The 24,251-nt window shown below is 31.8% G+C and overlaps 1 protein-coding gene across 1 annotated transcript; it reads left to right on the plus strand.

Moving 5' to 3' along the window:
- Nucleotides 1–17,499: 17,499 nt before the first annotated feature.
- On the plus strand, nucleotides 17,500–18,770 carry LOC131613815 (uncharacterized). The gene is made up of 2 exons (XM_058885455.1): nucleotides 17,500–18,046; nucleotides 18,154–18,770. Exons 1-2 carry the CDS (start codon nucleotides 17,500–17,502, stop codon nucleotides 18,768–18,770), a joined length of 1,164 nt encoding a protein of 387 aa, XP_058741438.1.
- Nucleotides 18,771–24,251: the final 5,481 nt, after the last annotated feature.

A 24,251-nucleotide genomic window follows, 5' to 3' on the forward strand; every position in this document is an offset into this window, starting at 1 on the left:
TTCACTTGCATGCATAAGTCATTTATGTTAAAGTTCTCAAATTATCATGCATCAAAATATTTGACTCAAATGCATAAAATGCTTTTTTTTATCATGTATTATATATTACTTTTCATGTTTGAACCATGATGAATTACTTTCAAATATAATATATTTACTTAGATAAATCAATAGATAATTGCTTAAGGTTGGTTCAAATATTTAGACAATTCTTTAAATATTTTTTATTTTTCAAACATGCAGATTTTGGTAAATTAAGGCGTTTTCAGCCGCCGTAATAGTACTAATAACCGCCATAATTTACACTGGTCTGAAACAGTGTTTTATTTGAATTTTGAAATTTGCTGCTAACTTTTTAAGTCAGGTAACCGTTGGAACCGACTTAAAAAGTACTGTACGAATTTAATAAAAAACAGTAATTTTTAACACTTTTTCCTGTACTCTTCATGAAACCTTTTCATTTTAAATTGACATTTTTTCATGATATTTTTTTTATGACTTCACCATGGTTCATAAAGGTGTTATGCTCTTATAAACACATTAAATTTCAAATTACAATTCACGTCTTCCATTACAATTTAACATCATATCTTTTTACTCAAATTTTCAAACAAGTGTTTTTGTTCTTAATATTTCATAAAGAATTTTCTACATGTATGTTCAATAACATTCTAGAAAATTCATATAATTCTCATAAACACTTGAGAACTATATTTTTATCATAAATTTCTTATTTGGAAGAGAAGATCAATCCTAGTGATTGATATATGTTCATCAACATTACTACTCAGATATATTTGGTTATTATCGACTTGCTATCCAAGATTGTTGGAAGCAAGGGTTTTTGATTAGTGAGAGGATTGTTCTCATAATCAAGTTAGTAAATCTAAGAGGATTGTTCTTAGTGGTTGAAATCTTGTTGTCTAGGATTGTTGGAAACAAGTGAGTCATTAAGGGAGGATTGTTCTCTTAATGTACTTAGTGAAAATCCAAGAGGATTGTTCTTGGTGTTTTGTGTGTCTTGTGTATGTCACAAACAATAGTAAAATCTCTTTTATGTTGAAAGGGGAAAGGAGTACTCTCGGATTGTGAGGGGAACTAGTATACATCATTGTGTTCTTTACTTTTCCGCATTTACCGCTTTCACAAATCATAACCAGAAAAGAAAGTAACATATTTCTAAACTCTTGCACCAAACCAGAAAAATAAGGACAACAAGTATTCAAAAACCGGATAAATTTTCAAAGTCCTAATTCACCCCCCCTCTTAGGCGCACTCAATAAACTTACATCATCATCAGATTCATAGATTCTTATTGGAACTGTGACATGTCTTGCAATTTCTTCTTCCGAATTAGAGTCTTCATCTGACCAAGTGACAGACAGTCCTTTCTTTTGCTCCTTGTGGTAGGTAGGACATTCAGCTCTGATGTGCCCAAATCCTTCACATCCATGACACTGAACCCCTTTCCCTTGATTGGGCTTCTCCTCAATTTTGAATCTTTTGCTTGAGTCATAAGTCTGGCTGATGTCATAGGAGGTGTTCTTGACATTGGGTCTGGACCTCTGATCAACCCTTTTAATAAGTCTGTTGAATTGTTTTCCAAGCATGGTTATGGCGTCTGATATATTTTCATCACTTCCACCATTGCTTTCTCTTGAATTATCATCTGTGTTGGTGACAAAAGCTATGCTTTTGTTCTTCTATTCAACAGGCTCACAGATGCTCGACTCAAAGGTTTGTAGAGACCCAATGAGTTCGTCCAGCTTCATGTTGTTGATGTCTTGGGCTTCCTCTATGGCAGTCACCTTCATATCAAATCGCTTAGGCAATGATCTGAGGATCTTTCTTACCAATTTTTCCTCAGTCATTTTTTCTCCTAAGGCTCCTGAGTTGTTTGAAATCTCAAGAACATTCATATCGAATTCATAAATGGTTTCATCCTCTTTCATATTGAGATTTTCACATTTAGTGGTAAGCATTTGAAGTCTCGACATTTTTACCTTGGATGTGCCTTCATGTGCTATTTTGAGAATATCCCAAGCTTCTTTAGCTAGCTCATAGTGTTGCATAAGCCTGAATATGTTCTTGTCAATCCCATTGAATAAGGCACGTAGGGCCTTGGAATTGCCCAAAGCTAGCTCTTCTTCAGTTTTTCTCCATTGAGTTTCAGGAATTAGAACAGTGGTTCCATCTTCCATAATCTTCTCAGGATGTTTCCATCCGCTTTCCACAGCTCTCCAGGCCTTGTTGTCCATAGACTTTATGACTGCTACCATATGAGGTTTCCAGTAGTCATAGTTAGAGCCATCCAGGATGGGTGGTCTATTCCCAAACACTAACAGTTCCTTCTCCATAGTACCAGAATCTTGTTATCCCTAGATCTCACCCAAATGTAAACAGGCAGGGTGCCTTCTCTGATGCCAATTGAAAATTCTAGTACCACACGCTCAATGTCTTTCTACATGTTATGACATCCACAATTACACAACACAAATAATTAAAACAGAACAACATAAAACAATAAAGAACACACAGAATTGTTTACCCAGTTCGGTTCAAACAACCTACTCTAGGGGCTACCAAGCCAGGGAGGGAATCCAATATAAGAAGAATTAATTTGGAGTTAAACTCCCCCGTTTACAACTCCTCACTTAAGACCTACCCAATGCAATTCCAATCTATTCCTAGACCTGAGTGTCTCCACTCACCCCCCCTCAATCACAACAGTGATTACAAATAAACATAAACAATTATAGAAATAGACACACTTCAAAAACACACCTTGATCTGCTTAAAAGCTTCAATCAAGAGACACACACTCGTGCTTAAAAGCTTAGAGTGACAATTAACAAACACAACCTATTCCAACGCAATCATCGGAGACAATTGCTTGGAGTACAAGAGACAGCTACAGAACTACGGTTCTTCACAATACACAATCTGCTCTGTCTGTGTTCCAAATTAGGATTGTAGTCTTTTTATATGCAGCTCCTGGTCCTTGGGCTTTTTTAGAAACAAATTAGGGTTAACCAAGTTAACCTAATTCACACGCCATCTGGTTGTTACAGAATGTGTTGTCAGCAAGATCTTCTGGACGAAATATTTAGCACACAATAAAAGGTTTCCTAAACAGTTAATTGAGAGAAATCAGGAAACACAATCAATACAATATAACAGCTCCTGCTGTCACACAAGGATGTTATGACATTGGTCATGACATTCACTACAGAACTTGTATTAGCTTAACACATATGCAGCCTGCATAACACAATATTAACCAGGTATGTTTTACCATAAATGCAGCCAACATGAAAACACCTTCACTTATGATTTAGCAACTGCCTTATGACGTTCTCAGTGATGGAGATCTCTTGCCCTAAAACGGAAGAGATAATTGTCTTAGGAGTGAGAGTTGCATGAATCCAAAACTCTTTCACCAAATCTGGGTAAACAGGCCCAATAAGACGATCAAAGAAGTTAGCCCAGCCTTGAACCATCATGTTTGCTTTGAGATTGAAATCATGTTCTCTGAGATTGTCAAAATCCACCATTAATTCAAAGAGAACTTCCAGTTCTGTAGTTGGAATGGGACATGTTCTGACAGGAGGAGAGAACTTTGGTGGTTGTTGTTGTTGTTGCTGAGAAGAAGCCATTGTTGATGAGGAAGCTATTGAAGATGAAGAACAGAGATGCTTTTTAGGTTTAGGGTTTTGGTAGAGACGAAAGAGAGAGGAAAAATGTATAAACGAAGAAGGAGAGAAAGGAGGGAAAATGAAGTTGAAACAAGAATATAAAGAGACGGATTTGAAAGAAAATGCAATAGAATTATGAATGAGAGACGGTTACAGAATATGCATTAATGATGAATGACGTTAATGGGGAGTAACATATGATTTGAAAAGATTTGCACAGTTACCTAGGGCGGCGTCTCATCAACTACACGCATGCTTGTCCCTTCAAATTAGATGAACGCGTGGTTATCATCTTAGGGTAACTGGTGACAGCTGTTTTGCGTTAACAGAAGTTCTGAGTCATACTAGGCACATGAAACGTTAGTGATAACAATTTCAGAGTGTCCTTATGAACACACACAATCAAAACATCTGATAATAAGAATAAATAAATAAAAGCATATTCTTCAGACTAAAAACATATCAGAACTTCACAAGCACTTCATTTTGGGCATAAGTTCATACCAATATTCTTCAGAATGAACTTAAACCTATCTTTAGCAAGGGGTTTTGTAAAGATATCAGCCCATTGATGGTTTGTATCTACAAAGTTTAAAGAAAGAACACCCTTCTGAATATAGTCCCTAATAAAATGATCCTTGATCTCTATATGCTTAGCTTTAGAATGTAAAATAGGATTTTTAGAAAGACAAATAGCAGAAGTATTATCACAGAATATAGGAATGTTACTCTCATATATCTGATGGTCTTCTAGCTGACTTTTCATCTAGAGCATCTGTGTACTACATCCAGCAGCAACTACATATTCTGCTTCAGTTGTAGATAATGCAATTGTGGCTTATTTCTTGCTGTACCAGGAGATCAGATTTCTTCCGAGAAACTGACAGCTTCCAGAAGTACTTTTCCTTTCAACTCTATCTCCAGCGTAATCAGCATCACAATAACCTACTTAGTTGAATTCTTCAGATCTTCTGTAAGACAAACCAACGTTAGTAGTACCTTTCAGATACATGAGAATTCTCTTAACAGCAGTTAAGTGGGATTCTCTAGGATCTGATTGGAATCTAGCACACAAACAGACACTAAATAAGATATCAGGCCTAAAAGTAGTCAGATAGAGAAGAGATCCTATCATACCTCTATAGATCTTCTGATCTACTTTCTTACTTACCTCGTCCTTACCTAAAATGCATGTTGGGTGCATTGGAGTTTTTGCTTCCTTACAATCTGATAATTCAAACTTCTTCAGAAGTTCCTTGACATACTTTATCTGATGTATGTAAGTCCCTTCAGAGGTTTGGTTTATCTGAATGACTAGAAAGTATTTTAACTCTCCCATCATGCTCATTTCAAACTCTGCCTGCATAGACTTAGCAAAATCCTTTCCAAGAGAGGCATTAGATGTTCCAAATATAATATCATCAACATAAATTTGGCAAATTAAAATGTCCTTTTTGAATGTTTTACAGAAGAGAGTTGTGTCTACTTTTCCTCTTGTGAAACCATTATCTAGAAGGAAAGAACTTAATCTTTCATACCAAGCTCTGGAAGCTTGCTTTAGAACATATAATGATTTCTTAACTTTGAAAACATGTTCTGGAGACTTAGAGTCTTTAAAACCAGGAGGTTGGTGAACATAAACTTCTCCATCTATATAACCATTTAAAAAAGCACTCTTAACATCCATCTGATACAGAGAGATGTTATTCTGAGTGGCAAATGAAATTAATAATCTTATAGACTCTAACCTGGCAACTGGTGCAAAAGTTTCATTATAATCAATACCTTCTTGTTGACTATAACCTTGAGCAACCAGTCTGGCCTTGTTTCTGACAACTTCACCTTTTTCATTTAGCTTGTTTCTGAAAACCCACTTTGTTCCAATAATGTTAAGCCCTTTAGGTCTTGGAACTAGATCCCAAACATCTTTTCTTATAAACTGATTTAACTCTTCTTGCATTTGCAATAATCCAATCAGCATCTTCCAGAGCTTCATCAACAGATGTTGGCTCAATCAAAGACACTAATCCAAACAGAGACTCTGCATTGTTCTTTAGAAATGATATTGTTCTGATGGGATCATCTTTCTTTCCAATAATGACATCCTCTGGATGAGCTGAGATGATTCTTGGGGATCTTATGACTGTTGGTTCTTCAGATATTTTGAGATTCTCTAAAGAAGCAACAATTTGATCTTCTGAATCATCCTTTTCTCTGGGTTCTTCATGATCTGGATCAGAAATCTCTATATCTGCACAATTCTCATTCTGCTTTGACTTTTCAATTCCAAGCTTATCATCAAATCTGACATTGATTGATTCCTCAACTATCAGAGTTTCAGTATTGTATACTTTGTAGCCCTTAGAGCGTTCTGAATATCCAAGAAGAAAACATTTCTGAGCTTTGGAATCAAACATGTTCAGATGATCCTTAGTATTTAGAATATAGCAAGTACATCCAAAAGGATGAAAATATGAAATGTTGGGTTTTCTGTTCTTCCACAATTCACAAAGAGTCTTATTTAGAATAGGTCTTATAGAGATTCTATTATGAATATAACATGTTGTGTTAATTGCTTCTGCCCAGAAATGCTTAGCCATATTAGTCTCATTGATCATGGTTCTGGCCATTTCTTGAAGATTCCTATTCTTTCGTTCTACAACTCCATTTTGTTGTGGAGTTCTAGGACAAGAGAAATCATGGGCAATACCATTTTCTTTGAAATAAATTTCAAAGAATCTGTTATCAAATTCACCACCATGATCACTTCTGACTTTTATGATTTTACACTCTTTTTCATATTGGATCTGTTTGCAGAAATCAAATAACACAGAATGTGACTCATCCTTGTGTTTTAAGAACTTTACCCATGTCCATCTGCTGTAATCATCTACAATGACCAATCCATATTTCTTGCCTCTGATTGATCCTGTTTTGACTGGACCAAACAGATCAATATGCAGAAGTTCTAAAGGCCTTGAAGAAGAAACAACATTTTTAGAATTAAAAGCAGATTTTGAAAATTTCCCTTTCTGAAATGCTTCACAAAGAGCATCTGATTTATATTTCAGAATAGGGAGTCCGCTGACCTGATTGAGTTTGTTAATCTGAAAAAAAAATTCTCATGCTAACATGACCCAATCTTCTATGCCAGACCCACTACTTTTCGTTAATAGAAAGAAGGCAAGTAACCTACTGGTTTTTAAGATCTGAAAGATCAATCTTATAAATGTTGTTCTTTCTTTTGCCGATAAATAAGATTGAGCCATCCTTTTGACTAACAGCTCTACAGGACTTTTGATTAAAGATTATGTCATAACCATTGTCACTTAATTGACTTATGGACAATAAGTTATGAGCTAATCCATCTACTAGCAGAACATTAGTTATAGAGGGGGAGTTACCAATACCAATAGTTTCAGAGCCTATGATCTTTTCCTTCTAGTTCCCTCCAAAACTTTATGTCTCCTCCAGATCTAACTTCCAGACTTTGGAACATAGACCTTTTTCCCGTCATGTGTCGTGAGCATCCAGAGCTCAAGTACCATGACATGTTTGTCCTTTGTGCTGTTAAGGAGATCTGCAACATGAATTATTTTATCCTTAGGTACCCACATTCTCTTGAGTCCTTTGGGGTTAGTTTTCCTCGCGTTCTGATTGAACTGAGGTTTAGCATAAGAAGTATCAGAATGAGCAACAGAATATTTCCTGGTGTGTGTGACATGGAAATTCTTAGGATGTGATGTGTATTTAATATCATGTGAATGTCCATACTAAAATTGGTTATACAGAGGTTTGTATTCAATAATCATCTTGTCAATAGGTTCTAGTTTATGTGGAACACTTCCCTCGTATCCTATACCTGTTCTATTATTACCACTTACACCATATATCATAGAGGCCATCTGGCTTCTACCTATACTTCTAGATAGAAATTTCCTGAAACTCAAATCATATTCTTTAAGAATATTGTTGGTGCTTGGAATAGAAGTATCTGGACTAGAAGATGTTTTTAGAGTTTCAACATCTTTTGTTAGTTTTAAAACTTTTTCTTTGAGTCCAGAATTTTCTATCTCAAGTTTCTTAGTTTCAGATGCAAAGGCCTTTTTGAGACTTTTGTATTTGATACTAAGTTTACTTTTAATTTCAAGAAGTTCTGAGAGACTAGAAACAAGTTCTTCTCTAGTTAGATCAGAAAATACCTCTTCAAAATCTGAGTCAGCGGCATATTCTTCTTCACCATCTACAGTTGCCATGAATGCTATATTTGCTTGCTCATCTTCAGAGTCAGACTCTTGATCAGAGGAATCTGAGTCATCCCAAGTAGCCATCATACCTTTCTTCTTCTCAAATCTTTTATTGGGCTTTTCTCTATGAAGCTTAAGACATTCATTTTTGAAGTGTCCTGGTTCTTTGCATTCATAACAGACTATGCTTTTCTTTCCAGATCTTATGGGTCCAGAAGATTCTCCCTTTTCAGGTTTCTTGAAACTTTTAAATCTTCTTTGCTTGCTTTTCCAGAGTTGACTTACTCTTCTAGAAATAAGAGATAACTCATCTTCTTCTTCAGACTCTGAGTCGTCAGATCTTTCTTCTTTTGCCTGAAAAGCATTAGTACAATTTTTATTATTAGATTTTAAAGCAATATATTTACCTTTCCTTTGAGGTTCATTTGCGTCTAGCTCAATTTCATGACTCCTTAGAGCGCTTATGAGCTCTTCAAGGGATAATTCATTCAGATTCTTGGCTATCTTGAAAGTTGTAACCATTGGTCCCCATCTTCTGGGAAAACTTCTGATTATCTTCTTGACATGGTCAACTTTAGTATAACCTTTGTCTAGAACTCTCAGTCTAGCTGTCAGAGTCTGGAATCTAGAAAACATTGCTTCAATGTTTTCATCATCTTCCATCTTGAAAGCCTCATACTTCTGGATGAGAGCCAGAGCTTTGGTCTCCTTGACTTGAGCATTCCCTTCATGAGTCATTTTCAAAGATTCAAAAATATCATGGGTTGTTTCCTTGTTAGTTATTTTCTCATACTCAGCATGAGATATAGCATTTAGCAATATGGTTCTTGCTTTATGATGATTTTTGAAATCTTTCTTTTATGCATCACTCATAGCTTGTCTGCTGATTTTGACTCCACCAGTTTCTAGATGTTTGTAACCATCCAACACCAAGTCCCATAGGTCACCATCTTGACATAGAAAGTAGCTCTCTAGCCTATCTTTCCAATATTCAAAATTTTCACCATCAAAGACTGGTGGTCTGTTGTATCCATTGAAATTGTTGTTACCATTGTTGTTTTGTTCAGTAGGAGGTGGTACTGGAGTTGCCATTTACGTGTTTTTCTCCTGAATATTTTGTCTAACACTGCTAAGTGTTTGCACCTAGAACCAAGGCGCTCTGATGCCAATTGAAGGAGTGAAAAACACTTAAAAAAGTGGGATTGAATAAGGGTTGTTTCTTTTTGGCAAATAAAAATAATGAACACAATTATTTTTATCCTCGTTCGTTTGAACTCAAACTACCTCCAGTCCACCCTCACAGGTGATTTACCTCCACTGAGGATTTAATCCACTAATCAAAAATTGATTACAATGGTTCTCCACTTAGATCAACCTCTAAGTCTTCTTGAGTCTACAGATCACAACTTGATCACTCAAGGAATTTTGGTTTACAAATATATAATCAAATACAAGAGATTAAAGTTGCTTCTAATAAAGTTATAATCACCAAGTGATTTTTCTCTTAAGCTTAATTTCTAAAACTCACTAAGTATACAAAAGTATGTGAGCTTGAAGATGAAGATTGGTTGCTTTGTTTAAGAGCTTTTTTGCGTGAGAAAGATTCAGAGTGTGTTGTGAGTTTTTAACGTAAGCTCTAGCTATTTTTCTTTGGCTGACATGTTCCTTATATAGGCGTGAGAATGTGACCGTTGAACAGTTCTGCATTTAATGCTTTGCGTAAACAGTACAATGCTGCATTTAATGTTACATGCTTTTGTCAACTACCTCGAGCCTTGCTTCAACTGCTTTTTCTGACTTTGCCTTTTGTAGCCATACTTCCAACGTTCCTTTTGTCAGACACAGAAACTAGCCTTTCTAGCTTTTTATCATTTGCTTCTGTTCTGGAATCAGACTTTGTGATCTGCTTTGTTCATCATAATTTCCAGCGTTTGGTGCAAGATAGAACTTCAGCGCTTCAGACTATGGAAGTTCCTTAGAGCGTGATACCTTCAGATCTTCAGAGCTTGCTTCTAATAGTCATGATCTGATAACTTCAAGACCAAGTTCTGATGTCTTCAGGACCATGTTCTGATGTAGCCATCCAGAACATATGGGTTAGAGCTTCTGAAAGATAGAATATTGCATACTCTTTTACACTTTTCCTGAAATGGAAAAAATAATAACTTATTAGAGTACCACATTGTCTTATACAAAATTCATTCCTAATGTTATCATCAAAAGTAGAAAATATGATCAGAACATTTCATGTTCTAACAAGATGAAGTTTACGTGCTTAATCATTATCTTCTCATAAAATTGTTCCATCAAAATACATGGTTTTTGTCATCATCGAAAAGGGGGAGATTGTTAGAACAAGATTGATAATCTATGTTCAGAATCTGGTTTTGATGATAACAAACATATATTTTGTGAGTAACAATTGTATTACTAATGGTTTCATTTAGTGCCCAGACATTATGCTATAAGCCTTATACAGGATTCATCATAAGAAGAGTACAACGACTACATCAGAAAGTACGTCAGAAGCTTCAAAGGAAATGAACAAAAATCAGGAACAAGAAGCCTTGCAAACTCATAAGATCACGCATATAAAAGATCAGAAGTTCTGAAATTACAACGCTGTGACTTACAAAAGATAAACAGCAACAGAGTCACATGTGAATCAGATGATAACCTTCAGCTCAGCAAGCAAAATCAAATAAAATATAAAGGATCAAAATTAAGAAGAAAACCGTTACAAACATCATCATTAGCTAAACGACTACAATAACTAAAAGGAACAACTCCCAAGAATGATTGAAGAAGCAACCTACATGCAGCACATTGAAGAAAACAAAAGCATGGTGGAAACACGTCTACATTTATTACGCTTTCCGAAGATCAAGATAACAAACATATTTGACATCTATAAAGAGAAGTAAGATCTCTTACGAAGGGCATGTTTTTCTTTGGAGACAAGATGCAGTAAGGAAGATATTAAAGAAGCAACTCTCAACAAGAACTGATGTTCTTAATCCGCTTAAGAAGAAGATCAAAGGAAGATATCAAAGAAGCAACTCTCAACAAGAATTGATGTTCTTAATCCTCTTAAGAAGAAGATCAAAGGAAGATATCAAAGAAACAACTCTCAATAAGAACTGATGTTCTTAATCTGCTTAAGAAGAAGATCAAAGGAAGATATCAAAGAAGGAACTCTTAACAAGAATTGATGTTCTTAATCCTCTTAAGAAGAAGATCAAAGGAAGATATCAAAGAAGAAACTCTCAATAAGAACTGATGTTCTTAATCTGCTCAAGAAGAAGATCAGAGGAAGAAGAACTAAAGAAGCAACTCTCAGCAAGAACTGATGTTATCAATCCGCTTGAAGAAATGAAGATCAAAACAAGAAGCAACATCTAATAGAGAACTAATAGTCTAAATATGCTTAACAGAAAAAGTGAAGACGAAGAACTACTTGAAGAAGCATTCAACATATGGAACTGAAGCTCTTACTCTTCTTATCACCCAGAAGCAAAGATCTCGTTCAAAATTTGCAGACAAGTAGACTTAAAAGATTATTCACTCACTCATAGTGATTACTTGTCATTGTATTGCATAGTATGTACTTAGAATAGGAGATAACCTGCTTAATTAAGAAGCACATTTGTAATCTCTAGAAGATAGATGAACGTTATATCCTGCTTGGATCCCTGAATGATTCATTATCAGAAGTTAGTCACAGTGGTTTGATGTGCAGGGTTAGTCACAACAGGATGGTTGTGCAGGGTTAGTCACAGTGGGTAGACTATGCAGGGTGCCTGAGTCAATGGACGTTATATCTCGCGGAGATCACTGAACGGGACATTGTCCAGATGGTTAGTCACAGCAGTTGGCTGTGCAGGATGGTTAGTCACGACAAAGGCTCATGCAGTTGTAATCATGATTTGGTTATAGTGGATTAAGACCTCTGTTGAGAGGAAAATCACCTGAAGAAGGTGGACTGGAGGTAGCCTTAGTTAGAAGGTGAACCAGGATTAAAATAAACTTGTATTTTACTTTCTGCACAATTCAATTAACTCTGTTCAAGTCATGCAAACATATTCAGATCTGTACTGATTTAGTCAGAAGTTCTGCTAATATGTAAAGAAGTTAAATTGAATATCTCATTGGTTATGCAACTACATTCCAAGCATGCTTCCTCAACACAAAACCATATCCAGAAGATGAGATACAAAGAAGAAAGAAAAGAATTAAAAGAAAGGGAATTTTAATTGATAAAGAACACAATTCAATCCCCCCTTTCTTGTGTTTTTCTCCACTTTCATATATATACTTTTATATATATTAAAAATAGTGTAAATAAACTGGCCTATATATGCATATATATTAGAAAAGAAGTTAAATAGATTGGTCTATATATGCATATATATTAGAAAAAAATGTTAAATAGGTCAACCTAAATATTTATATATAGTCTGACATATAAGGCTTTTTAAGTAATATGAATCAATTAAAAATATTAAAGAGAAAGAGGCTTTTAAATAGGCTTCCAGGCCATGCCACACCTTTAAAAAGGCCAGACCAGGTTGAAAAAAAGAGTCTATAGTAGGCCATAGGCCAGACTCAAGCCTTGTAAGTTTATCATAGGTCAGACTCAGGCCTTCTAAAGCCTAGCCTAGCCTATTTCCACCCCTAAATGCAGTGTTGGCCCCTCAAATTTCTCAATTGCTTGATTTTGGTACTCCAAGTTTTAATTGTTTGATTTCGGCCCCAAGTTTTTAATTGTTTGATTTTGGCCTCTTAAGTTTCAATGCTTGATTTTGACCCCTCAAATTTGTCCCCTTTTGTATTTGATAGTCCTGTAGTGACATGTAGACTAAACTTCTTTTTTTTTTTACAATTATATTTTTCTTCTCTTTTTAATAGTTAAGCTTTGAATGTAATATCTTGAAATTCTTAAATATTTCATTCAACATATGCCTAATGACAAATTGTTTTTTATAACAAAAAAAATAGACCACTAACTAATTAAAATAACAAACTCTTTAGCCAATAACTACCTCATATTTAAGCATAAAGTTCCAAAGTCAAACAATCTTATTGGCCATATAGAAATTCAATCTTTTTATAAGGGATATTGTAGGCTTGTCCCTTTATTCTAAAATAATATTGTTAAAAGGTTCACACATGTTATTGACTGAAGAGTCTATTATTTTAATTAGTTAGTGGTCTATCTTTTTTTTTTGTCAAAATAATTTGCCATTAAGTATATGTTGAATGAAATAATTAAGATTATCAAAAAATTTCGTTCAAAGTTTAACTATTAAAAATAAAAATAAAAATAATAGAATTGTAGAGAAAAAATTATGAAAAAAAGAAGTAAAAAAAGAGAAGTTTAGTCTACATGTTACTAAGGGAGTATCAAATGTAAAAGGGGAACAAACTTGAGGAGCCCAAATCAAGCAATTGACAAACTTCAAGGGTCAAAATCAAGCAATTGAAACTTAGATGACCAAAATCAAGCAATTAGAAAACTTGGGGGACCAAAATCAAACAATTGAAACTTGGGAATCAAAATCAAACAATTGAAAAACTTGAGAGGTCAAAACTGCATTTAAGCCAAAAATAATTAAATATTAAAATAAATATACATAGTTCGATTTATTTGGTTCGATTTTACAAATGCAAACTGAAATCCAATGTGAGCGGTATTCATAAAATGAAATCCAAAAACATCAAAAATATTTAATTTTTTGCAATTTAGAATTTTTATTTTATTTTTAATAAGTAATGATTCATTAATAATAACCCAGGATACAAGGAGTACTCTACAAGGGGATTGTCTCAACTCTTTATACAACTTAGAGGTAAGACATTTCAGTAGCGGAAATTACTCGATACAGATGAAACATTAAAAATACTAAACCACCTCCATGAGGGTGTAACAATGGCGGAGTAACAATCATAATAAATAAACCGATTACTCTTAAAAAGGATATTGTTTCTAGTCAACCAGATATTCTAAGCTACCGCCATCCAAATTAATCCTATTGTTAATCTTTCATCTTTATCCTTAATTTTGACAAAACTCACCCAATAGAATCTCAACCCTTCTTCTGTTATCTCCTTTACCGTTCCTATCCACTTTGTAACCTTGTTCCAAATGTTTCTTGTTACCTGACAGTTGCCAAATAAATGGAGTGAGGTCTCCTCCTGCTCCATTAATAAATTTGTTTCCTTTTTTTCTAATATGTCAATACAATAAACATACTATTTTCAGTTTTAAGATTTGTTTTAAAATATTTTTTAAGTGCATCAGTTTTATGTTGAAGAATATTTCTTGAAAAATAAAACCGTTTATTTAGAGAGATTAGAAATGAAGGTGTATTGATGAATAATGTGAGTGAAGTTGCTTTTACACAGAGGAGTGAGAGGGAAATTGGAAAAATTTATTAATGATATTTAATGAGAGAAAGTTAAAATAAAATTTATAGGGAGAGAGTGAAAAATGGTAGTGTCAAAACGTGATTTTGGATAATTTGAAATGAGAAAATGAAACTCTATTTATAGGCAAGCGGTGTGCCTGAAATAGAATATGCAATCAATGAATTTTCTCGTTACCTAATTAATTAGAATTTATTAAAATCGATTAGAATTTGAAAAATAATTGATTGTAAGTACTTTAAAAGGAAATAAAATATATCTAATTGTTGCAAATCATTAAGGTGTTGTCTAAATGGCTTGGGGCATAAGTTTCAATTAATCTAATCGATTAGACCAAAGGCTCAATCGATTAGATAAGTCAAAATTTTCCCTCTAGCTACTTCCACTGCTCCAAAGTCATTTAGTGCAACTCCACAACTCCATTCCTACAAGACCTTTGTCAGATACTATCTTTGTGTTGACACTGCTTGAGATTACCAGAGGCTTTGGATACTTTCAACCTTGCTTGCCTTGTTCGGATATTTCCACAAACCATAACACTTAGGTTAGCTTTGCTTTATTTTCTTTCTTCGGATGATCAAGTTTATCAAATCATAACATCTAGGTTTACATCTTTAACCGTTTAATTGTTGTGCTTGATTCATCATTAGTTGTCTTTAGTTGTCATCATCAAAATTTGATGTATTGATCCTCGCGAGAAAATTATGGTTCTTTCTCTCAAACAAGTTAATAAATTGATTTAAGAAGATCAAACTCAACACCCTCGAGAACTAGGGAAATATGTGTCTAAAAGGATTGACTATAAAGAGAAATCAAATTGCTTTTCTTTAAACTTTCTATATGGTTTGTCATCACGCTGTTTTCTCATTATATATTTTTGACGTACATGAGATGAATGTTAAGATTTAATTTCTTAAAAAATATATTAATTAAATAATAGGGTGCAAATGTGATAAACTTTGTGTCAATAGACAAAAAGAAGATGACTTGCAAATTAACAAATTCATTATGAGTTAATAAAGTTGTCTCTTTAGCAATACAACATAGTAATGTAAATTAATTGTGTCATTTGATTTTGAGATAAACATTACAATGTTAATTGTCTCATTTAGTTTTGATATGAATGTTATAATGTTAATTGTTTTATTTGATTTTAAGATGAGTATTCTAAAGTTAGTTATCTCATTCGATTTTGAGTTGAATAAGAGGAAAATTTTAAGGTATTATAAAATTAGTGGGAATAAGTTTATATTTCTTATATAACCTATCAATTTTATTGTAATAAGTGAACAATATCATAAGTTTTTTATTGTATTAAGAAGAAAAGATCTTGGAGATACCACTTTTGTATTAAGTTATTTTGATATTTATATATTATGATCAATGTATGATTTTCATATGTATATGAAAAATGTGCACACTTGAACAAATCAATATTGAATTATTAAAAAAAGGCAACCATGAGAATTATTTTAGATAGAAAAAGAGTTTGTGCTCAGAAATCAGAGATATGACTATGGAAAGATCATTAGTATGTTCGACTCCGATATCTTAGATGTCGAATAGACATCATAATACGAAAAAATGAAGGTAAGTATTTATGTCGCTCAATTATAATTTAATATAAAGTTTTGAAAGACTACTCAAGTTATATTGTGTTGTGAGATAGTCATATAGTATTTCAACAATAGATTCTAAAAAGTCCATTGACTTATAATTATTATTTTTGAAAATAGAATAAATACATATGAAATTTATGCTAAAAGATTCCATAATCAAAGACTCGATATATAAGATCTATCATATGTTTGTTGTCACTAAGGATGTCTTACATTATTTGGAGTCACTCATTCTTTATGTTTTATAATATTGTTTTGATATCAATACAGACTTTATGTTAAGATTATCTGCAAAAATAAAGTTTACAAGATTATTATTGACATAATCATTTGTGCATCGTTTGTACTATTATTGAAGTTGTTAACTTCAATTTGATCTCAATAAATATTTCATTGGACTAGTTGGAAATAAGCATGATTCAGAGATCAAATTATATGAAATTTCTATGTCGCTCTTCAATATAGATTTATGTCATCAAGTATATTGATGTGGTGGTTGTCGGGGTTCTGTCACATTATACGTCAGTGACGACAGCTGTAGTGGTCCCATTAATGACATATGTTAAAATCTAAAGATAAATATCATTCATATGTGCACTTAAAAAGCACTTAAAAAATCTAAAGAATGTAAGGTTTTATTTTTTCAGTCTCTTCCTAAAAGTCTCTTCCTAAAACCGTCGTTGTTGATATCTTGATAATTCCTCTGAAGTTGCAATCCGTAGAGTCAAAGAAGTCACCGCTGAATTTGGAAATAATCTCAACTTTCACAAGGTGCTTTTTTCTTTTACTCATTTTTTATTAGTTGCAGTAATTTAAGGATTTAGGTTCGCAAATTTGTTCTTGTTATTTCTAATTTTCCATTTAGTTTATACTTGGTTTGTGTAATAATTCATAATTGTGATTACTGTGAGTCCGAAAAGCGAATTGTTGGTGTAACTAATAAGTGCTTTTTTTTTGTCTGTTTCAACTTTCAAATTCATTTTAGAAAGTTTATTCATTTTAAAAAGTTTATGAAGAACTTTTTTATTGATGTAATTATTGGGATACAGTTTGTTTTGTTTTGTTGATACTGATAGATCCAAATATTTTACTGTACCAGAGCTTTCTTATAATATTATATAATTGTGCTTTGTATAATATATTATACAATAGCATATTTTTATAAATTCAACAGTTGTTGTTTACAATTGTGCTTTGTTAATATTTCTGTAAATATAGTTTTTGATTTAAAATTTTTGATTGATATTAGAAATGGCATCACCCGCCGAAGTAACAACATCGGAAGAAATTATATCTCAAAATTCAACCCAACTCCAAAGCACTAGGGGAAAATATGATATAGCTTGGGGTCATTGTAAACAAATTGAAGATAAAGGAAAACTTGTTAATTTGTGTATTTACTCTAATAAAATTATTAGAGGACGGGGGATTAATAGGTTTAAATTGCATTTGGCTAGAATAAAAGGTCAAGTTGAAACATGTAAAAAGGTGCCTCCAGATGTTTAATATCAAATGAAACAAAATCTTGATGAAGGTGAAAACAAGAGAAGAAAGACTCAAGCACAAAACTCGGATGTTGATCTTACTACTCAAGAGGGTGGTGTAGTAGAAATGGATGTAGAACAATCAAGATCAGATTCGATGATTGTGTCTCAAAAGAGAAAAAACACAAGTCGTATTGGTAATCATTTTATGCCTAGAACAACTCCTGGAGCTCAACCTTCTTTAAAAAGTGTGTTACAAAGTAAGAAAGTGGTGGACAAGTGTGATCTAGCTATTGCAAGATGGTTTATTGATTCTTTTATGCCATTCAATGAAGATAATTCTGCATATTTTCAATCTATGGATGATGCACTTTGTAGCATGGGTCCGGGGTATAAAGTTCCAACTATGTATAGTCTTCGTGGGTATTTGTTAAATAAATGGGTTGAAGACGTGAACAAATTGATAGAGGAGTATTGTGAGATTTGGAAGAAAACTGGTTGTACTCTAATGGATGATGGATGGATTGATCGAAAAAGAAGAACTCTTATAAACTTTTTAGTTTATTGCCCCAAAGGTACTATTTTTCTAAAATCAGTTATGCTTCTCATGCTTCAAAAACTGTTGATATGTTGTATACGTTTTTTAGAGAGATGGTTTTATTTGTTGGGCCTAAAAATGTAGTTCACATAGTGACAGATAATGCTGCAAACAATGTTAGTGCTGGAAGGTTATTAGAAAATGAGTTTCCTACTTTATTTTGGTCTCCTTGTGCAGCACATTGCATTAACTTGATGTTGCATGACATGGGAAAATTAGAGGAAGTAGGTGAGGTCGTGTCGCATGCTTCTAATGTTACCAAATATATTTATAACCATTGTTATGCATTGTATTTGATGAGAAAGCAAACAGGTGGAAGAGAAATCCTTCGTCCTGCTCCAACTCGGTTTTCCACTAACTTCATTGCTTTGCAAAGTATTTTATCTCACAAAAATTCTCTAAGAGCCATAGTAACATCTAAAGAATGGACAAGCTTGGCATATGCCAAAGAAGCAAAGGCAAAACAGTTTGTGGATCAAGTTTTAGATTCTGGATTTTGGAGTAAATGTGTTGATATAGTTAAACTCATTGAACCACTTGTGCATGTGTTGCGTATTGTTGACAATGAAGATAAACCTGCCATGGAAATTTTATATAAATTCATAGTCAAAGCTAGAGAGGAGATGGTGAGGAGGTTTCAAAGAAATAAGAATAAAGTGGATTCTTACTTGAAAATCTTAGATAAACGTTGGGATTCATAGCTCCGCAAAAATCTTCATGCTGCCGGTTATTGGTTGAATCTAGCTTGTAGATATAATGATGTAGAATTTGAAAAACATGCATCCACAACATCAGGACTTTTAGATATCATTGAAAGTATACTAATGGAAATTTTGAACTTCGATTGAAGTTAACAGATGAGATGAGAATATTCAAAGATGGTGATTAGATTTTGGAAGGAAATCAGTTGTGGATGAACGATGTATTGTGAGAGCAGGTAATTTCATAACTTTTAATTATTAATATAAATTTTAGTTCATGTTTCAATATGTTTATTGACTTATTTATTTGCATGCTATAAACATATCAATGGTGAGAAACTTATGGCACTGGTACACCAACTTTGTAAAGGTTGGCTATTCGTATTTTAAGCCAAACTTGTAGTGCTTCAGGTTGTGAACGCAATTATAGTATATTTGAGCATATTCATTCCAAGAAAAAAAATAGATTGGAGAATCAAAAGCTCAATGATTTAGTGTTTGTTTTTTACAACTTAAGACTTCAAAATAGGTATTATTATGGTTATTTTTTTCTGATCGTTATACTTATATATTTCAATACACATTCTTAGTTTTAATTCATGTGTGCTTAGGAAAACACGTCATGGGAGTTATGATCCTATCAATATTGAAACAATTGGTGACCATTCTAGTTGGGTATTAGAGGATTCACCACCTCTCTTAACCAATAAAGAGTTGGAAGCATTACGCATTGACCTTGCAAATATGACCATCCAACCAATTTCAAGTGATATTGGTATGTTCTAATATGAGCATAATGTGGTTTGTGGTTTTGAATCAATTTTATTGTCTCGTATTTATTATCTCTATATTTTATTTGTTAATGATTTTTTAAAATATTGTTATAGATCAATTAGATTTAGATGAGGATGAAGATGGAGATGTTGGTAATGCACAAGACATTATTGTTGATAATGTGAATCAAGAAAAAAGCAATGCCAGAGAAGATGAAGTTTTCAAAATTAAAGTCAAAGAAGCCGAAAATGGATATGAATATCAAGATTATGACAATTTGACTCCATGGGCATAAATAAATTATGGATGGTTGAGTTTGGATTTTTGTTAGTTATTATAATATTATAACTTATGAAATGTTAAGTTTTTGTAACTCATTTGAACTTATAATTCTCTACATTAAGTTTTTGATGTACTGCTTTGTTATTTTAAAAGTGAATTTATAAGTTTCTATAACTTATGGATTATTATGAAAGTGAACAGAATTTGTGAAGAGTTCATTTGCATTAAGCTACTTTGATGTATTGTTTTCTTATTGTCATCATATAAATAAAGTATTTGTGACTTTAAGTTATTAGAATTTATAAATACAAGAATGAATCATGATGATGCCAATCATCCTTTTGTTTATTCTAAATTATTTGAATTTATAATTTTCTATATTATTATACTTATACTGTTGTGTAAGGTGTTTTATTTTTTTAAAAAAAAAAATAGTGTTACAAATTTTATGTAATGAATATTTTTTATTTATTTTTATATAAACTGGGTCAAGAGCCATGCGGTTTGACCAGTGACTCACTGGTCTGACCAGTAATTCAGTGACCCAGTATCGTTACTGGATTGATCACCGATTCGGGTTTTTAGATCAATTATTAAATTATAATCTTTTATTTGAAATAATTTAACTATAGCTAATATAGTAAAAAAAACAAAATAAGGTGAATAAATAAAGTGCTATTACCCCACCTTTTCCATTATGTCTTCTAAGAGTAACTTCAATGGGAGTTTTTTCTCGGTTTTTCCAACATGACAAACGTTGCATTGATTTTGAATATTAGTGGAGTTCTCCAGCTGAAAAATCATTGCACTGCAATGCAACGTTCTTCAGTTTTAATAAATAATAAAATAATGATAAAACTGTTTTCTTTCATTCTACTTTATAACTTTTTACGTTAATAATTTATATGTTTATAAATATTTATATATTAGCTATATTTTAAAAGGTTAAATATATTTGACGTCCCTATAAATATAGTAATTTTTATTTTAGTCCCTCTAAATTTTTTCTTCAAACAAAGATCATCCCAAAGTTTTCCGTCCCTAAATTTGGCCCCTCCCGTTAGTTTTCACTAACGGAGGCTTACGTGGCACGCCACGTGGAGGATACCTGGCAAAAGTTTCAAAACGATTGATATTGCGGGAGTTTTTAACCTCCTTTAAACAAATCCAAGAAAAAGAAGAAAGATATTGGTTGTGAACAATAGCCTACACAGCCTCACTGAATTGAAAATAGGTATAGTGTCAATTATTACAGTTCCATAAAATTAACTCTTTTTATGGCTCTTTGTGGTAGAAATTTGCTTACACTAAAAAAAGTAACATGGACGATCTACAATGGAAACCCAATTCCTAGTTGAAAGGAACTTGATAATTTACGACTTCAAGAATCATTTGGTAGAAGCCTAGAACAGGGTCAAGGAGCATGATGGTCAAAACAGAATGAAGGTTGTTTGTAAACAAGCAGAATTTGTATATATCAAGCTTCAATCTAGAAGATGTGTATGTTTGACAAAGAGAATGAATGAAAAACACAAGACTACCTATCAGGGAAGATATAAAATCTTAAAGACGATTGGAAAAATTGCACACACTCTGGACTTATCTGCTGCAACAGCCCTTACCTATGAGTAATCCCGATTCTTAAACATAGCTAAAATTCAATTTTACTATTGTGCCAGAAGCTCCTTTTACATTGCACAATTCATGTTTGTCTAAAGTAAATTGTTCAGTTTGCAGTAGAAAGAAGATGACATTGTTCAGTTAACACCTTGCTCGCAAATTGTTCAACAAAAATTCACAACCAATATCTTTCTTTTTTACTGGATTTATTTAGAGGAGGTTAAAAACCCCACAATCTCAATCGTTTTTAAATTTTGCCCAGCTATTCTCCACGGCGTGCCACGTAAGTCTCCGTTAGTGAAAATTAACGGGAGGGACCAAATTTAAAGACGGCAAATTTTGAGAGGAACATTGTTTAAAGAAAAAATTTAGAGGGACTAAAATTGAATTTTGCTATATTTATAGGGACTAAAAACTTATTTAACCCTATTTTATATCAACAAATTTTTAAGTAATTGTTTTCTTTAATAAAAGTTAATTTTCTTTAACATTTTTATAATTTTTTTTACTTTAATTATTATTATAAAATTTGATTTTAAATAAATTTATTTATTTATTTTATTACACATTAATATTTTGAATTAAAATAAAATTTAGGCTTAATTGTAACTTTGATCCCCCTATTTTGTCTTTTTCTCGATATTAGTCCCCCCATTTTTAAAATCACGGATTTGATCCCCCTTTTGAGTTTTCTATTGACAAAGAGATAGGAATAGGGACTAATTTTGCAGAAAAAAGCAAAATAGGGGGACGAAAATTGCACAGAAAATTTAAAAAGGGGACTAAAATAGTGATTTTTAAAATAGAGGGATCAAAATCAAGAAAAAGATAAAATAGGGGGACTAAAGTTGCAATTAAGTCTAAAATTTAATATGAATAAAATATTATTATATAAAGTAAAATTGTGGGATCCAATATGTGTTTTTTAGAGTTGCACTATTGGAGTGAAAATTGGATGAATTGCTTCAAGATAATGTGGCTTAATAGATCTTACAAAAAACTTCAAAATGAGTTGCACCATTGAAGATGCTCGACGTGGAAATTTTAAAAAATCTAATTTTAATAAATAAAATAAAACGTTGGACACATGGCTTGATATTATGGGTTAGAGTCATCGTCCGGACAATAATTATTGAAAGGTATAGTACTTCGTTTCCTGCCAAAGATCACATGCTCATCGTAACTTTAGAATTTCTCCTCACAACTTTATGTTTTATATATAATGATAAGTGTTGTGAAAGAAACCAAATGAGTTTTGTTTTTCCTATTTCATGTAAGTTGATTAATTCAATAAATGTTTTAAGTTAACGTAATTTTCAATCTCTTTTTGTTTTATTATATATAATAATTTTAAAGGAATATATAATATATCATATTATATAAAGAGAACAATCAGTTATATTTAAATTAAATTATAACGTAAAATAAATATATAAATTAATTTAAAAAATAGCATTAAAAAAAATTAATTATCAAAATAAAATAAAATAATATAATATTTCATTTTAATAAAAATAAAAATCAATAAATAAAAATATATGTATGTGATTCGGTTCGAATTGTATCAATTTTATAAAATTAATTTAAAATTTGATATGAGCGGTTTTCATAGAAATTAATTTGAAAACATAAAAAATATTTATTTTTTAATAACTTTTAATTTTTTAAATCAATTATTATAAATTTTATTTAAATCAGTTTAAATTTGAACATAGTTAATAAATTTGTTTCCTTATGTCAACACATCAGACATACTATTTTAAATTTTTAATATTTGTTTGAAAATAATGTTCTTTAACGTGTTTTAATTTTATGGTTGACAACTTTTTGTTTGAAAATAAACCATTTACTCAAAGAGATTAGTGAGATACATATTCGGCTGCACAGGTGAATTTATTTGACATGATATAAATTATCTAAATTTAAAATTAGATATTAATTTTAAAATAAACAATAATTATATAAACTCAATTATATTAAGATACACAAAAAAAAGAACCCGTAAGATGAAAGAAAAAATACTTAATATTTGAAAATAAGGGTTTTTATCTAAAGGTAATTATTGATTAAAATAAAAATATATTGTGCTGATAGTGACCCGACAAATTAAAAAATTATTTAATATAATATAAAATGGATTTATATACAGATGTAAATTTGAAATGAGTTACTTAATTCTTAAATGAAAAATAATTGTATAAACTCAATTGTATTAGATAATCATGTAAAAAGAAGAAGAAAAAAAAAGACTCGTGAGAAGAAAGATTTTTTTTTTAATTTTGAAATAAAAATTTTGTATTTCAAATCAAGACAAATTGTTGATTAAAACAAAATAGACATTGTGCTGATAATAACCCGTTATATAAAAAAATATTTAATACTATATAAAATGTATTTTGATATACATGCAAAATTTAAAATAATTTATTTAATTGTAAAATTAATAATAATCACAAAATTTAATTGTATTAAATATTGATAAAAAATAAAAAGGAATCGTGAGATGGAGAAAGAAAAAACAATTTTTAACTTTTAATAAATGAAAAAATAACTGAGAGTTCATGTAATTAATTTTTAATAAGAAGATAATAAATAATAAATAGATAATAGAATAGAATAGATTATAGATGAAGGTGTGTTAATGTGAGTGAAGTTGCTTTTATATACGGGAGTCCGAGGGAAGTTGGAAAAATTTATGATATGGTCTTGACTAATGATATCTCACATATTTTTTCTGTTGCGTGGTCCCAAGTATTCATGAGATTTTTTAAGATTGTTTTATTTTATTATTTATAATGTAATTTG

Source organism: Vicia villosa, linkage group LG6 (genome assembly GCF_029867415.1).
Source record: "Vicia villosa cultivar HV-30 ecotype Madison, WI linkage group LG6, Vvil1.0, whole genome shotgun sequence".
Taxonomy (NCBI): Eukaryota; Viridiplantae; Streptophyta; class Magnoliopsida; order Fabales; family Fabaceae; genus Vicia; species Vicia villosa.

Coding starts and splice junctions, on each gene's coding strand:
- LOC131613815 (XM_058885455.1), top strand. CDS start 17,500: ATGAAACAAAATCTTGATGAAGGTGAAAACAAGAGAAGAAAGACTCAA. Junction 18,047..18,153: donor TTTAGTTTATTGCCCCAAAG/GTACTATTTTTC, acceptor CTAAAAATGTAG/TTCACATAGTGACAGATAAT.